General features: G+C 37.4%; 1 protein-coding gene across 2 annotated transcripts in view; it reads right to left on the reverse strand.

Annotated features, from left to right (window-relative positions):
• The window catches only part of LOC149573102 (Rhodanese/Cell cycle control phosphatase superfamily protein), a 155,148-nt gene that overhangs the window by 18,835 nt on the left and 119,160 nt on the right, over positions 1–17,153 (reverse strand). For both annotated transcript variants that reach the window (XM_089814280.1, XM_089814279.1), the window contains exon 4: positions 5,416–5,512. In XM_089814280.1, coding sequence (XP_089670406.1) covers positions 5,416–5,512 — 97 coding nt within the window. The remainder of the gene's footprint in view (positions 1–5,415; positions 5,513–17,153) is intronic.

Consider the following 17,153-nt stretch of genomic DNA (forward strand, 5'->3'; position numbering starts at 1 on the left):
ATACTTAGAAGGAAATAACTTGATCATGTACTATGGAGAATATGTATTATGAACACGAAGGGGATCAATGCTACACCATGGAGGGAGCACACATACACCCCTTAGATGCATTTTTCAATTTGGAAAGATATTAAGGTGAATCCGCAGCACATCTATTCATAAGGATGGTGGATATTTATCGGGAAGTACCTTTAGACATCATGCCTCCACGCAAGGAACTCATAAGAAAATTTTGTGAGTAGGGAGTCTCGCCAAATGACCTTGATTTGAAGCTTCTCTTTCAAATATTAGAAGAGGATGATGAAAGTTCAAGTTATATATCTCCTTTGGATGCATTTTTTTAACTTAGAAAAGCAAGAAGAGGAATTTGCAGTACAATTCTTCATGAGGATGTTTAATGCCTATCAAGAAATACCTTTGGAATGCAAACCTCCATCCTCCAATCTTTTAAACAAAATGCAAGAACTAGGTCTCTTATATGATCATCAGTTTCTTATCTTTCTCAAACTTATGGATAATGAATTGGTTGTAGAGGAGAATGAATATAGGACTGAAGTAACATATGAGTCAAATGAGGTTTCAGATTTGAATGGAGAGAACTTTTCCGGACAGTCCGAGGAAAGATCTTCCCATGATGATACTTGTGTGACAGCAAATGTGAAAATGAGGAAGAGGATTCTATCAATGTTAAGGAGATTTCAGCCTTGTTGGACATAGAATATCATAAACATATTGAGAAAAACAGCTCAATTTTTTTCTCAATTCACCATGGTGAGCAAGTTGATGGATCAGTGCATTCTCAAGGGGTACTAGATGAAGGAGATGGTAATTCACAGGAATCATATAGTGAAGATGAGACGGAATTGCGTATGGCATATGAACGGGAGGAAGTATTAGGATATATTGCTGATGAAGATGTTAGTCTTGTTGATGAAACATCTGATGATCAGAATTAAAGCTCTCATGAAGATGTGCTTGAATTTTTTATGTTCCTGAATCCATTATTTGAAGAAGTAGACGATATGTCTGGTTTCTCGATGTTCTCAAATTTATTATTTGAAGAAGATTTTCTATGCAATCAACCCATCAGCATCATGATAAAGATAGCAAACCTAATGAAGTTGATGAAATTTATGATATGCATTCAGAAGGTGAGATATCTTTCAGTTCGTCCTATAAGCAGGAGTTGTGTGATAAGATTGAATCAGCCAAACAGAAAGAGGAGATTGCATTGAAGCATAGTTCTGAAAATTATCTAAATATCCTATCTGATCAGATTCTTGATAAGAAGGAAGTTCCTAAATGTGAGTTATCTTCAAATCCTTTTCATGAAAAGAAACAACATCTTGAAGATAGGGCAGATTGTGTGCAAGACAATCGGTAAAAGAAGACACATTTCAATGCTTGTATAACAGATCAATAATGTTTAAATGTGACTTCAGGGATCTTCCATTCGGCAAGGACCACAAAGCACTAGATGATTTCTTGAAGGCTAAACATGAGATGGATATCAAAGACTGCATTGATCAAGCAGAAGTAATAAGTATTGTTGGTAGGAATGGCAGCATTGTATTCAGGAAATCCAGTGTTACATGATCAAAATTATGTGTTTGATAGAGGAAAGAATTAATGTTCATTTTGGGTGGCCTAGGGCCACCCATTTCACTGTGCATCATGTTAAGCATGGATGCTCAGTCTGCTCCTCCAGAGAAAGTTGGGATACTCATTATGCCCATAGGAGGCGTATGTCCCCAACAAGAACCATTGATGGAGCCTAAATTTTTGGCAAAAATTATGGTCTCCATTTGTGAAATAATGTTCAAAATCCATATCAAACGCTATTTGTATCAGACAAAAGAGAGAAAAAATAAGGCATATCAAACCACACTTCACTGTGTAAATAAAAGAAATCAGATCCTATAAGATTAATATTCAGTAGCATATGAAAGGCTTACCCATTTAATCCCATTGATCTCATTGTATACACAGATGTGTTGTTAGGCCTGTTAAAAGATGTGCATGGGAAAGGTCTCTTTCGTTGCTAAGGATTATGATCATAAGAAGACATGAGCAATGATTTTCAGTGGAGCAACAACAGGGAGAAGCCATCAAATGGAATAAAAGAAAAACATCCATGGCCGAGACTCATAACAAATAGACGCAGCAAGGATGTTCAAAACAATTTTCCTCACTTGATAAATAAATTCTACCAAATATAATGACGGTTTCATTGAGTTGTATATTGAAAAGATACTATGAAATTAATTGGTTCAAATGTTATATTGGAGGGATATTGGTGAAAAATGTTGAGCAGCGACATATGAATATATACATACAATATGCATAAGGGTAAAGAACAAGAATATTGTAAAATATGAGAACAAATGAATTGATATGGTGTTGGCTTTGATGATATATATCAGCAGGAGTTTAACGAGAACGGATATTATTTCATCAGCAAACTAAAACCAGTCTTTATACTGCCACAACATAATATGGAGTGAATCAAATCTGAAGACAGCAACTTGAAAGCAAGCACATGTGATTCCAAGTAGGGAAGCCATGTCGGGTTTAAGATAGAGATGAGCAATAGGCAAGTAGAAGGAAAAGTGTGAATAGCATCATCAATCGATTCATAGTCAATCACAGAAATTAGAAGGCTGCGGTAATAATCTTTGAAGGCCCGATGAAAATAATTATATCCATAACATACTACAACTCTTTCTCCCAAGGCCAAGGAAGTTAAGAAATTCTAGGTAGCCATCTATACTTGCAAATGATGATTGGTGAGAGACAAAATCGAGCAAATCCAGGCCGTATCTCCCATTACAATTTCCAAAATTTGAGTAGAGTGATAAATATAAAGGCATGACAAGTTTCATAAGTTGTCGTCAAAGGCCAATGAGATTAATGAATTAAATTAACTCATTCGATTTAAGTAGTGTTTATAGTTTAAGTAAGATATGTATTAAAGAATAGTTGCATCTATCCATGAACAAAAAGACATATCTTTATATTTTGAAAGAAATAAAAGGAAGTTATATTATTTGCAAGAAGAGATATTCGGAAAAAAGACATTCATAAGAAGCAATTTAATAAAAGAGATATTTTTGTACTGAGGAATAAGGAGCTTAATATGACTTTGTAATATCAAATTCAAATATTTCATTTCAATAATAAAATAAAAATCCTTTGTTTATTTTTATTGAAGGCATGGAGATTTAAATTGCAGTTGATTTGTCCTTAATAATTATTATTATTTTTAATTCTGTAAACAATTTTGGTCAAATAAGTGGACGAGGTCATCTACGGCATTTTAAACTCAATCATCGCAAATATTGTGAAATATTTAATTGTTTCTAAATCTGTGTCCAGTCTGTTTCCCCAACCTTAGGAGTTAAAGCACAATCGGGACTAGTTTAGAATTGTGTGTATATATTTGATCCATCGCATCTTGATTATTAAATTGTTTATAGTTTATGTCCATAGAACATTATAAAGTTGTACATTATAATCTTCATTGTAATTGACTCTGTTGCCCGAATAAGCTAAAGCACTGGTCCTTTTATCATTGAAGTATTGGATTTATATTGAAGTCAGAAAATCTATAACTTCCTTCTTACAAACCTTGAATCCATTATTAAAACCTTATACAATTCATTCAATTCAAACACTCAGCATTCAATTTCATTTTAATTGAGTTCAAAGACTTTGCCAACCGAAGAACTCTCCAAAGCTTAAATTCACTTTAGAAAAGCTCTGAAGCAAGTGATCAAGTTCAAGGAGAAGGTTAACCTGCCTAGGTGTAGCGAAGCCTAAAGTGTAGGGGATTCAAGGTGATTCTCGTTTGTTGGCCAGAACTGATTGAGAGATCCTATTGGAGAAGTGGCAAGCTCTTGCATTTCTAATCTGCAGTTTTGGGAACCATCAAGGTAAATGGTAAAATTTGAAAGAGTATTAACCTAATGATCATGCATAAAGGGGTAATTCCAACTCAAAGCCATAAATACCAACTTGGTATGCCAATTGATGTTAAAGAGTCACAATTATCAACACACTCGTTAGCACCCTGGTCAGATCTAAATTTAAGCCACCAAGACAAAGGGATACCTAATGATGCTAAGAAGCCACAATAACTGACTCATTTGTTTGAATCTTGGTCACCTTTACATTATCGGCCATTAATTTGCATTGATTAAGTGCAATTACTTATTTTCTACTATTCTTGAATCCAAATAGCAATGAAATGGAGCATCTACTTTTTAGGTGGTCCTATTTGAACTTTACTTTCTATCAGTAGTAAGAAACCAGATTGTAAATTGCAAAGAAAAACTTATCCTGGCTTAACCTGAAGATTCTTAGTCATTTGCACAATTATCTTTTGAGTTAGAAAAAAAATATTCTGATTCATTATTAGTTCAGTCAAATTTCAATTTTGCCTCCTGCCTAGAAGAAACGTATGTTTGATAAGTAATTTGAGGATTCCACAAGTAAACAATTTTGAGAATATATCTGGATACAACTCATGTTCTAATTTTTTAATCTTACAATTCCTATCTCCTTTAAGAGCCTCCTTCAGAGAATAGAGATAGATTTATGTCATGGGGGTGCAAATTTCCTCAACAGAACGATCAGTCATGTCAATGGTCTTGGGTTTTTCCCCATAAGTAATGAGTGTGGATATATTAAATAGTAACCACATATATGTGGACAGAGAAACATTTCTTATTGTAACATGGATAATTTGAAAATCAAAGAACTTTCTGAGGAACAGTTATAACAAAACTCTCCAAGGTAATATGCATGGAAATCCTGTCCTTGAAATGTTTGGCAACCATGGATGATGATATTTTTTATTTACTGTATTTGTGTTTACAACCAACTCAAATGCTTGGATCCAATGTTTCTAATGGTCTTCAATTGGAGATATGACATGGGCTTTCTAGCACATTTGTTCTTCTGTGGCAAATAGAAGACAACATATGCATATGTATGTGCACACATGTACATATGTAGCTGCACATCTTTTGCCCTACTATTATTGAAAAATTGTTCTAGACAATTTGTACAGCTTGTTGTCATATATTGAATTAGAGTAAAAAAATTAAAAATACAGAGGTGACAGTTTACATATTATTGTATTAAATGAAATTCTAGTTAAAAAACAATTTATTAGTGTGTACAAAGAAAGGTTAAATTTATCAAACTAGTGTAAGTAAGAGCCTCCACCACAATGGTAAGTTGTGAGCCTCTTATGTGGGAAGTCTTGAGTTCGAGTCTACTCGAGCTTAAGATATAATAATAGTTAACTTCAACAAATAATAATTAATCTAGGCTTCGTCCCATTACCTATAAAAAAAAGATTATCAAACCAGTGCTTTTTTAGTGAATACTGAAAGATTAAAAATGACCTACCCATTGCAAAATTTGAAATCTTCTTGAGAATTGTTTCAAGCTCTAGCTTTCTGTCGACATCAAAAATTGGGATCCAAACGGAATCTTTAACCCAGGCCTGTCCTAGAACATTAGATACAATCACAATTTGGAGATGGGGAAACAATATGCAGTAAAAAATGAATGAAAAACCTATGCAAGAGAGAAAGGTGCATTGTTCTTATATTATAAAACAATACCATAAACTAAACAGTAATTATTCAATTACCTATAATTCTTTATAAAAACATAAATGCTGAACAACAAATACCTAAAATTGGAAAAAAATGTTCAAGCATAATGGTCAACTAGGCAAGCCAAGTGAGATGAGCTCAAGTTGTAAACCATCAAGGCCCTCGTAGTGGAGACAAATGTTCAAATTCCTGTCAGACATTTTAGATGCTTAAATGCAAAATTTCAAAAACCTTGGGTGTTGAATTGGGTAATTGCTTAAATTTATAATATGTTTAATATTGATTTGGATAAACTACCGCATTCAATCGTAGGTGTGTCATACCACAACAAATGAGGCTACATGCAAGTCCTCAAGAAATCTGCTAAAAGAGATGATACCCCTAGTAATGTTACCATGTTAACTTGTCTATGTCAAAACAACAGAAAATGGAACAGCTTGTACTCTTAAACCATTCTTCAAATTGTACAGGAATGCCCCCTAAGATCTAACAAAAATAAATAAAAATTTACAAGCATGCACACTAAAAAAAGATTGTGGGGGATTATTTATTATATACATTTTATTGACTGACAACGTTTTTGCCCTGGATGCAAGCACTAGACTATCAACAGCGAAGATCTGCTGCCGTGGGATTTTCAGATTTAAGAAGGATAAACTATCAAATATGAATGATGACAACATTATAGTAGCTAAAGAAGAGACCAAAGTTCAGTTGTGATTTAAAATTTGAGAGAATAAACAAACAGATGTTGACTGCTAGCTATATCAGAGACTAGTAAATTGCCATTAACAAAAAATTAAACAAATTCTATTATGGAAATAGTTAAAATACATCCAAAGTTATTATTTAACCAAATATACTTTGCCAATGCAAAGTTTTTTTTATTTACTTCTAAAAAATTGCAAGGATTGATTTAAGTCATTGAACAATTAGGAATGACAACTTGAACTAACAATAGTTTCTAAAGAACAGATTTAACTATCATATCCCCTTCTTGAACTAGGATTCAATAATAAACATAATAATTAAATTAAATAATATTAAAAAATAATGAAATATTAGTTAAACAAAAGGTAAAAAGGCATGAATGAAAAAGTTGCCTCCCTCAAATTAATGGTACAAAAGGGAGAGATGAAAACTTCATTTGGGAAAAATAGGGAGAAGAAGAGAATGGAGCATACGAATAAGGATGGAATAAGGGAAGGAAAGAAGGAAGTGAATCTTATAAGTGCCAAGGGTCGTGACACTTTCAAAGGGTTATAACTAAGAAAGGTCATGACTTTTTCAAAGGGTAGCAATGATGAAGAGTTGTGACTCTTTAAAAGGGTTGTAATTATAAAAGGTCGGGACTCTCACTGGGGTCAGAAATGATGAAGGGTCACGACTCTTTCAAAAGCTGGTAACTATGAAAGGTTGTGACCAATGCCAAGGGCAGACATGATGAAGAGGTGTGACATCTCCCTCACATGGGAAGATATAAAGGGAAAGAAGGATCAAATGAAAAGGGGGGAAAAACTAAAAGCAGCAGAGGAGATCTAGAGAAAATTTAGAAAAGAAGTATAAGGAGGGATCTGAAACAAGAATTGAGAAGGAAAAGAGAAAATAAGAAGAGGATCTGCAGATCTTAAATGGGAAATGTGCAGATTTGAAAAGTGGTAAAGACAGATTTGTTAAGTGAGAGATAGGTAAAGATTAAATCAAGAGTAAAAGGGCAACCATTGTTGTCAAACAGCTATCTTTTCATAACCAAAGGGTGTGACGCTTTCATAAGGGCATTAAAAAATGAAAGGGTGTGACCCCCTTCACTCAAAAGAGATATTAAGGAGGAGAAGGTTCCATTTGAAGAAGAAATAAAAAAGGGCCAGATTAGTTGAGAGAATAATATATTATTCTCAAAGGCAACAAAGGAATGTGGTATCAATGTCTCACAAGATAGGTATGCATTACGATGGAATGGACCATGCTACATCATACACATGTATTAGATAAGGCCTACAGTGGAATGGTCATAAAGGCACTAAACAAGGCCTTTGGTGGAATTGGCATGAGTTAAATCATACAAAGGCACTATTTGAGAAGGATAGTCCATATAGATGAGAAGCAATTGCAACAAGGGGGACAAAATTTCCACTCTTGAGCCTAGGGTAGAATTAAGGACATCCTATCGTAATCCTTCCACCAAAGCATATAGGAGAGTTATTGTGATAACTAAGGAAAGGATCTTTAACCATATGAGGTGAGTAAGATACAGTGGAGGGGAAGGGTGTAAAGGTTCTGCCAGGTACACCAACTCCATGAAGCGTGGAGCCAAGGGAGAGAAAGCTTCTGCTCTTGGGCCTAGGGTAGAGACAATGAAGACACCTCATCATGTTTTCCTTATCTTATTCCTCATTATGGTTAAGAGCATGGAGCCTGAAAGCTATATGTTTATTTCATAAACCTAAATATGCATTATATTATTACCTAATCCCTAGGACAGGAATGTGTATCTATTTCTATTATCAATTTATAAAGCTTAAGGCAGATTATATACACTTAACACGTAATTAGTTTGTATGTATTTAAGTGTGCATGTGGGTAGGCTTGCACTTGTCCCTTATTTGGTAATTGCAGAACCTAAATCAGAATTTACCTTGTTCAAAGACATTTTAAGTGGTGAAGTTATACTCTGACCATCTTACAATTCTTATTTTAATAAAAATTGTGATTCTAGGGCAAACATTAGGGCAATACCAAAAAGGGTACATTACATTAACATCCACTATCTTTGCAATCTGTTTGCTCAACACACTTATTAATAAGCTCTACAAAGGTAGCTTTAATAGATAACATGGTAATACATCCCTGTAAAAGCACCAGCTTAGAGCTATCCCTATCTATTGAAAAGATTAAATAGAAGTACTTTTCAAATAAATTGAATCCAAAAAAAAAAAAAAAAAATTATAAAGAGATATAGAAAAGGCTCACCTTCATCCCCTCTGAAAAAAATCAACTTTTGCACCTTAAAGTTACTTTCAAGAATCTAAAATGACTTATCCTTGCAACTTTGTTAAATCTTTTGAAGTCTCTAAAATATGGTATATATTTTCAACACCCTATGAAATTGTTACAACCCTATCCACAAGTTTAGGCCCAGCACTCAAATTTGAATTTTTTTTATGCTTAGGGAGTTTTTGTCCATGCAAAATCAGCGAAAAAGTGTGAATGTAGGAACTTTTAGGGCAATGCCAATTAGAAAATGTGCAATCTTCTTTAATGTGTGCCAAAGAAATTGAGTGAAAAATCCATAGAAAATATCTGCCACTTCTATGTTGCTACTTCTATGTTGCAAGTTTAGACTCTTCAAATGTATTATAACCTTTGTTAGCAGCATAATACATTGAGTTGCTCTCGAGTGTGATATTTTTCTAGCAAACGATTTTCCCCATGTATATAACTATGCAGTGAATCGCTTTTGTGTTTATGTCCTTGTAGCAAACGTTTGACTAATTTACTTTTAGCAAATGATTTAGTATAGAGCATATATTGCACCATTGATTCCTTTCATTTGGTATCAGAGTCTAATTACCTCAATCTAAGATTTAGGGATGAGGTCTTTATGCTAATCTTGCATGGAGTGGGAATTTGTGCAAAAGATCTTGTTGCAAGAAAACCAAGGATATCAAAGATATAATGCAGTTCTTGGGCACAAATTGTGAGCTTTGAAATCTTATCATCCATTCAAGAGATCTATAGGCTGCACTATCCGTATCTAGATGTGTTGCAACATCTCGCAACAAGACTAGGACAAAACAGAAAAACAATAGACGTCATTTGGCTAAGTTTGGAAAACTACATATTGTCAAATGTACATGATGAAGGCACAGTTGTACCTCTATAAAAGAAGTTTGGTAAGATTTATAAAGCTAAATGCCTGATTAAAAAAAAATTCCTAAGAAAGAGGTTGAATACACTCAAGATGATGGTGGTTTTGTGATCGAGTATCTATATGCTTTCAAAATGATTGTTCCCCAACTACACTTTGTTGAAGTGAAGATTGAGGATGATTGTTGCAAGACTTTGCTAGACAAATGGAACACTTGGTGATGGGAAACTAAGAGTACCATCTCTAAACTTGAATTGGATACAATGATTGCATCATTTTTTCAGTCTAAATTACCAAATTTGCTCGTGGACCTTGAAATTTGAATTGTGGTTCACTCCAAAGTCTAGTACTTGCGAGATTTGGTCAAACTTCTACCGTAGAGACCAAAATTTTCTAAGAATCCTTGTAGGCAGACCTAGGAAAAGTTTATACAAATTTTGAGTGTCTTTGGTTTCCAATGGAGAAACCTCGACAAAATTCTGCAGAATTTTGAGATTTGTTTTATGTCATTTGTGAACTAAGTGGTGTATGAACTTATTTGTTGCATGTGTTTGTGTATTAAAATAACATATATTCTTGTACAAACAAACCCAAAACAAATCCGAACCCAACCCCAAAAAATAATTGAACGAATTTCAAACTCAAATCCAAACTGGCAACTTAGTCTTCAACCCAATCACTCAAGGAGCCCCTAACTGTTCATGGAAGATTAAAAAGACAAGGGAAAGAAGGATAGTGTAGATTCAAATCTCCAAAAAAGACCAAGGCTAATTATTGGAACTATGTCAAGCCTAGGCATATCAAAAGAGACAATAAGGAGATAAGATAAGATAAGATAAATTCTTAATGTCCAACTAGAGACCAACAAAGGGTCTAAGGGACTAAGAGCTACAACCAGGAGACAACTAGCAAAAGGAACACACAATGGTGCCCAGAGAAAAGCAAACAAACAAGAAACAAAAAGGAAAAACAACTACAAACACCATTGGGAAGCCAAAAGCAGAGGAAAGCAGGGGCCACCAACTAAGAGTCCCTAGCCACAAGGAAGTCTTGCACAGAAGTGTACCTACTGAGGTGAGGGTGGTTTGAGGCCATCTCTAAGAGCTACATGTAATAGAGGGTTGTTGTCGAGGTGTCTAGTCTTTGTGAGATCTCACAATCCTGGTATGAATCATAGAAGAGGGTTACAACGAACACTTGGTGCCGTTGGAAGAGGTGATTGTTGTGACAAAGGAGGTGATGAGCTGAATAGACCCGAGTCTCAAGGGAGACTTAAGCTATAAAGAATGATCTTGAAGATGCGTGTCCTTGAGGAGGTAGAGTGCCAAATGCTACTAGTCAGTGTATCTGAAAAAGGAAGCTAAGGACCGACAATCCCTAAAAGGACAATGGAACCTCCCACGGATCTCATAGTAAGCAGGGCAGTTAGTAAGTGCCACTCACTCTCCACAACCCCAATGTTACAAAGTTGGCAAATCTAGTCATCTCCGTCTATCTAGTGGTCGGTCTAGATGCGAAGCTGATGCGAACCCACTATAAAGGAGCCCAAAGGCATGTGCAAGGCACGAGTCAAATGCCGCCTAACATAAGAGGGGTAAACAATGATCCCGTCCTAAGTATCAAAGTAGTACTAAGCATAATAGGCCATCTTGGGACGGAGCCCCCCCCCCCCCCCCGCTCCCACCCCAAGAGGGGCTCAATCCAAGTAATGTAAATATACCCCCTTATAGATGTCCATCCTAACATGCCCGTTCAACTCCAACTGGGTAGGGAGGAGATGAGAGGGGCATCCAATGAATACTATAAGGGAGGTAGATGATCAATGTCAATGCCCATCGAACCTAAAAGAGTCACAGCCTAAGCATACCAGCATCGGGCCTAACCATTGGGATCAACCATGGGGATCACCTCCGAGGAGTGGTGAGCTAAGTAGGTGGATCTGTGATGGCCCTCAACAAAGTCGAAAAATCCCCAAAGATGATGCAAAACAACATCAAATCGAAGATAACATTGAGTATAAGGGGGTGAGCCCCAAACTAGGCCAAAATGATACTAGTAGGTGTAGACTGGTAGCATCTGATAATGCACCGAAGGAGAAACGTCTAAACCCTCTCAACAGAAGCCCAACCAGAGGCCGAGAGGGAGGGACCTCAAACCACAAAGCCATAAAAGACCGTCAGTGTAATCAAATAATCCATAAGAGACATCTTGGACGTGGTGTCCTAGAAGTGATGTCAAAAATAGTGTCTCTCAAGTAGAGCAAGGGAACCAAGGCCCTTGTTCACCTATGGATGCATGACCAATCTCCTAAACGAGGTCCCAAGAATCTGATGCCCAAATAGGTGTAAGTAGATGAAATCCCAATCTCAACCCCCTTGTCATGTCCCCTCTTTTAGCTCTATCTAGCAGGACGTGGGAGTTAGCCTATCAGGGAGTCTCGTAGGCTGGTAGTGGTGTTTAGAGACTCAGTCAAGGTATATAGTATTCAAATCTGGAGTTTCAGACAGTAGGAGGGCAGTTGAGAGCAGTTTCTTAATTGTAGGAGTTTCCTACATTTTAGGAGGTGGAGATGGGTTATAGTCTTGAGTCTCTACGAGATCATTCTATGGTTTCAGTTTCGGGAGATTCGAAGATGTTCCTATTTTTTAGGAGTATCCCTAATTTTGATGGAAGAGACTGTCAGTTATTTCAAATTATCCAGCATCAGTCACAGGAGGTGATGAGTTCAGTTTCACCTTATAGAGGTGTTATTGGCTATCAATTCGTTATTTGGGAAATAGTTTAATATATTTAAATATTCTCCTAAGTTAGCATTTTAATAATTTAAATAAGGCTAAGTTATAGCCATTTTGGAGTATTAAGGGGTTTTTTGGCCTCATCTGGGTGATTATCCCTTGGTGTAATAGCTCGTTGGAAAGGTCTTGAACTTTTCTAAATATTTCTCTTTTGACTCAGAGCAATTCAGTGAATGGATTTCTTTCTATTGGGAAAAAGGTCATTTTATGGAAATTTGACCACTTTAAAAATGAGAAATATATTATTTTATAACCCAACGCCACATGGAGACACTTTTAGGGTTCGAGCTAAGTTTGGTGGGTTATAAGGAGGTAAAAGACAAAGTTTGAAGGATTATTGACATATTACATCTTGGATTTGTGATTTGGGCTTTGATTGAGCTTTCAACACTTGGGACGCCAACCCCACTTGCTTTGCTTGTTTGGGACGTAGCCCCCAAAACAGTGGTTTGGATTTGTTGCAGTAAGAAGCATCTTGGAGATTGTGCATTGTTTCTTCTGGAGAATGCAGTATTGAGTTAGAGTTCTAGCTGGGGTTTGCGCATTCTATCCATGCGTGGGCAGCTGTACGGCAGCACCTGGCAGCCATATTTGCAACCGTACGGCAGCACCTGGCAACCATATTCCTTCCCACGTGCAGCATTAGAGAGCTGGAACCCGGCCGTAGCTTCCTTCTAGCCTCGTATTTCTCCTTCACGCCTTCAAGTTGGGTTTATCCTTGGTTGTATCATTTGGATATTATTGCAAATCTTCATCTAGTTACAAATTAGGTTTTATATTCAAAAATCTGCTTGAAGTGAAATTGCTTTGGTTGTATTTAGAATATATTTTCAAAACTGGTTCATGTTATTGTACTTCTGTTATTACTTATTGAAAAATCATCAAAAACATAACACAATCAAACTCTTCTGCAACTTCCGTCTAGTTCTGCAAGAAAATTTTAATAAACAGGGAAAACAAATTTAAAAATAATAAAATTACAACAAATCAGTAGAAGATACATAGCTGAGATACATAGATTTTATACGCGCAGGAGAGCTCAACTTGAGCAAGGGTTTGGAATAGACTAAGAATCCATTATGGCAGAAGAAAAAGTGAGCGGCATAGCGAATCAGGATGATGAAGAGAGAGAGATGGTGCGGACCCTATTCACTACTCAGCCCAGGATTGCTCAAGCTTTAGACAGATTACAGGATACCTTGGAGCGTTTGGAGATGGGTGGACACAGAGGCAAGCGAAGTAGATCAGTTTCAGTGGCTAGTAGTCAGCACAGCCACCAGTCTCATTCTTCAGTTGGGAGCTCCCTTCATTCCTCTAGGCAGCATCGCCATTGTACACCTACTACAAATAGACCATTGCTTCATTAGTTCATACCAGGTGAATGGCCAGCACAAGTGGAACCACCAGAGGTGGGGTTCCAGGAGTCAGTTTTGGCGGCCACAGCTGAGTGGAGAGCTCTACCCCCTGAGGTTAGGGACATCTTCCCTCTTCCCCAGTATTGTGCACATCATAGAGATATAGCTAGGTCTAGGGGAGATCGTGGTTATAGACCACCACAACAGCAGCAGAACTATGACCTCAATAGAGCTATTGGGAAGATCACATTAGCTACATATGATGGCTCAAGAGATACAAGTGCATGAGCTTGGATTCACAAGCTGGATATATATCTTTCATTACGGCCCATGCCTGAGCGTGAGGCTATTCAATTTGTCGTGTTGCATCTAGAGGGGATTGCCTATGATTGGTGGCACCATGGATTGGTTACCCAGGATCACGCCTTAGTACATTCCTATGCTGAGTTCACTGAGCGACTCATTACACGGTTTGACCGTAAGGATACAAAACTTTACTATAGAGAGTTGGCTCATTTGAGACAAACTGGTCATGCAAAAGCTTATATTAATGAGTTCCAGCACATTGCGGTTATGGTACCTGATATGCCCTAGAAGCGTAGTGTGATGCTATTCATTAAGGGATTGCAGGACAGGCTTAAGGGATTGGTTCGTGCTTTCCAGTCGGCCACTCTTAAGGATGCTATTGATGTGACATTGAGATTGGACACCACTCCTACCTCTTATTAGACTGATAAGAAACCATCGGGGAATATACAAGCACCACAGAGGCCTCCTTTACAGGCTAAGGACACGCCACCTCCACCTCCCAAAGTAGACCTGGATTCTAGAAATGAACTAAGGAGGAGGAAATTATGTTTTTCTTGTAAGGAGCCATGGGTACCAGGACATAGGTGCCTTGGGCAGGGAAAGGCACATCTTATTGAGGTCATGTTAGATATAGAGGATGAGGAGGTTTGAGATATAAATGACAAGGATGGTGGTGTCCAAATTGAGCTCGAAGATGTTGAGGTAGCACTCAAACCACATGGGACTATGGCTACGTTGTCAAGTGCATTGATGATTCACCTCTTCTACATCTCGGGTATGATCCATGGGCATACTATGTATTGTTTGGTGGACAGTGGGTCTACACTATTTTATAAATACAAGAATGGTAGACCGATGTGGTCTGCAAGGACAGAATTTTCCAGGAATCGATGTGATTGTGGATAATGGTCTTACTCTGCAATGCGTCAAGGGTATCCCACAATTGAGCATAGGCATGAAGGGATACACCTTGATAGATGACTTTTACATGTGTGATCTAGTGGGCACGAATGTAGTTTTGGGTGTACAGTAGTTGCAATACTTGGGGAGATACAGCCAAGATTTCAAGAAGACACAATTGGAGTTTATGGTTGGGAGAAGGAAGATCGTGCTCAAGGCATGCCCACTCCCGTCTCAGGGTGGATCAGCTAGGAGTATAATTACTGATCAGGACTCAGATAGTAACAGTGATTTGATCATAACCACATGTCCCTCAATATCTCAACACACAGGAGCGGATGCCTTAGATTTGCCACGGAGATTGTATGAGGTTTGGGACGGGTTGGATAATAGGACTGTTTTGGGACCGGCTACTAGTCTGAATTTTGACAGGAGGACAGGATGGCCATTTGTTTGGATTCTTGGGCGCGAGGGTATTCAGGGGTGGATACTCTACTATGACGATGTGATCTACTTCACTTCTACACCTTACAGTGGGGAGTATGTTTGTCCCGATGAGTCACTTCAGGTTTGGGGTCAATTAGTGTTCTGTATTTGGATTGCTTGGGATAGTGGAGGATTAGTGTTGTATTTCTTGTGGGCAAGGATCTCCGAGAGGGGAGGACTGTCATGTCCCCTCTTTTAGCTCTATTTAGCAGGACGTGGGAGTTAGCCTAGCAGGGAATCTTGTAGGCTGGCAGTGGTGTTTAGAGACTCAATCAGGGTATACAGTGTTCGGATCTAGAGTTTCAGACAATAGGAGGGCAGTTGAGAGCAATTCCTTGATTGTAGGAGGAGTTTCCTACATTTTAGGAGGTGGAGATGGTTAGTCTTGAGTCTCTAAGAGATCATTCTATGGTTGCAATTGTGGGAGATTCGGAGACGTTCCTATTTTTTAGGAGTATCCCTAATTTTGAGGGATGAGACTGTCAGTTATTTCAGATTATCCAGCATCAATCATAGGAGGTGATGAGTTCAGTTTCACCTTATAGAGGTGTTTTGGCTATCAGTTTGCTATTTGGGAAATATTTTAATATATTTAAATATTCTCCTAAGTTAGCATTTTAATAATTTAAATAAGGCTAAGTTATAGCCATTTTAGAGTAATAAGGGGTTTTTAGGCCTCATCTGGATGATTATCCCTTGGTGTAATAGCTCGTTGGAAAGGTCTTGAACTTTTCTAAATATTTCTCTTTTGACTAAGAGCAATTCAGTGAACGGATTTCTTTCTATTGGGAAAAAGGTCATTTTCTGGATACTTGACCACTTTAAAAATGAGAAATATATTATTTTATAACCCAACGCCACATGAAAACACTTATAGGGTTCAAGCTAAGTTTGGTGGGTTATAAGGACGTAAAAGACAAAGTTTGAAGGATTATTGACATATTACATCTTGGATTTGTGATTTGGGCTCTGATTGAGCTTTCAGCACTTGGGATGCCAACCCCACTTGCTTTGCATGTTTGGGACGTAGCCCCCAAAACAGTGGTTTGGATTTGTTGCAGTCAGAAGCATCTTGGAGATTGTGCATTGTTTCTTTTGGAGAACACAGTATTGAGTCAGAGTTTTAGCTGGGGTTTGGGCATTCTATCCACGTGTGGGCACTTTGCAGCTGTACGGCAGCACCTGGCAACCATATTCCTTCCCACGTGCAGCATTAGAGAGCTGGAACCTGGTCGTAGCTTCCTTTTGGGCTCGTATTTCTCCTTCATGCCTTCGGGTTGGGTTTATCCTTGGTTGTAATTATCTGGATATTATTGTAAATGTTCATCTGGTTACAAATTAGGTTTTATATTCAAAAATCTGCTTGGAGCGAAATTGCTTTGATTGTATTTGGAATACATTTTCAGAATTAGTTCATGTTATTGTACTTTTGTTATTACTTATTGAAAAATCATCAAAAACATAACACAATCAAACTCTTCTGCAACTTCCATCTAATTCTACAAGAAAATTTTAATAAACAAAGAAAACAAATTTAAAAATAATAAAATTATAGCAGATCAGCAAAAGAGATCCATCAGGGATCTTTCACCCCTCGAAGAAGAATCGCAAATGAGATGTCTTCAAGCAGTTGAAGACCATGATCCAAGTTTTACCCAGGTTAAATGTGAGTTGTCTCAAGTCGCAGAAGGAGGCCAAGCCATCCAAGAGGTGTTGAACGCCCTCCAGAGAGGAGGCCAATAGAAATACATCATCAAAAGAAGGATGGAGATCAGAACCTAGTATAAGTAACAACCATCACTGTGGAGTGAGA

The sequence above is a fragment of the Cupressus sempervirens genome, chromosome 2 (assembly GCF_028749045.1).
Source record: "Cupressus sempervirens isolate cs-2001-9-10 chromosome 2, ASM2874904v1, whole genome shotgun sequence".
Classification (NCBI taxonomy): Eukaryota; Viridiplantae; Streptophyta; class Pinopsida; order Cupressales; family Cupressaceae; genus Cupressus; species Cupressus sempervirens.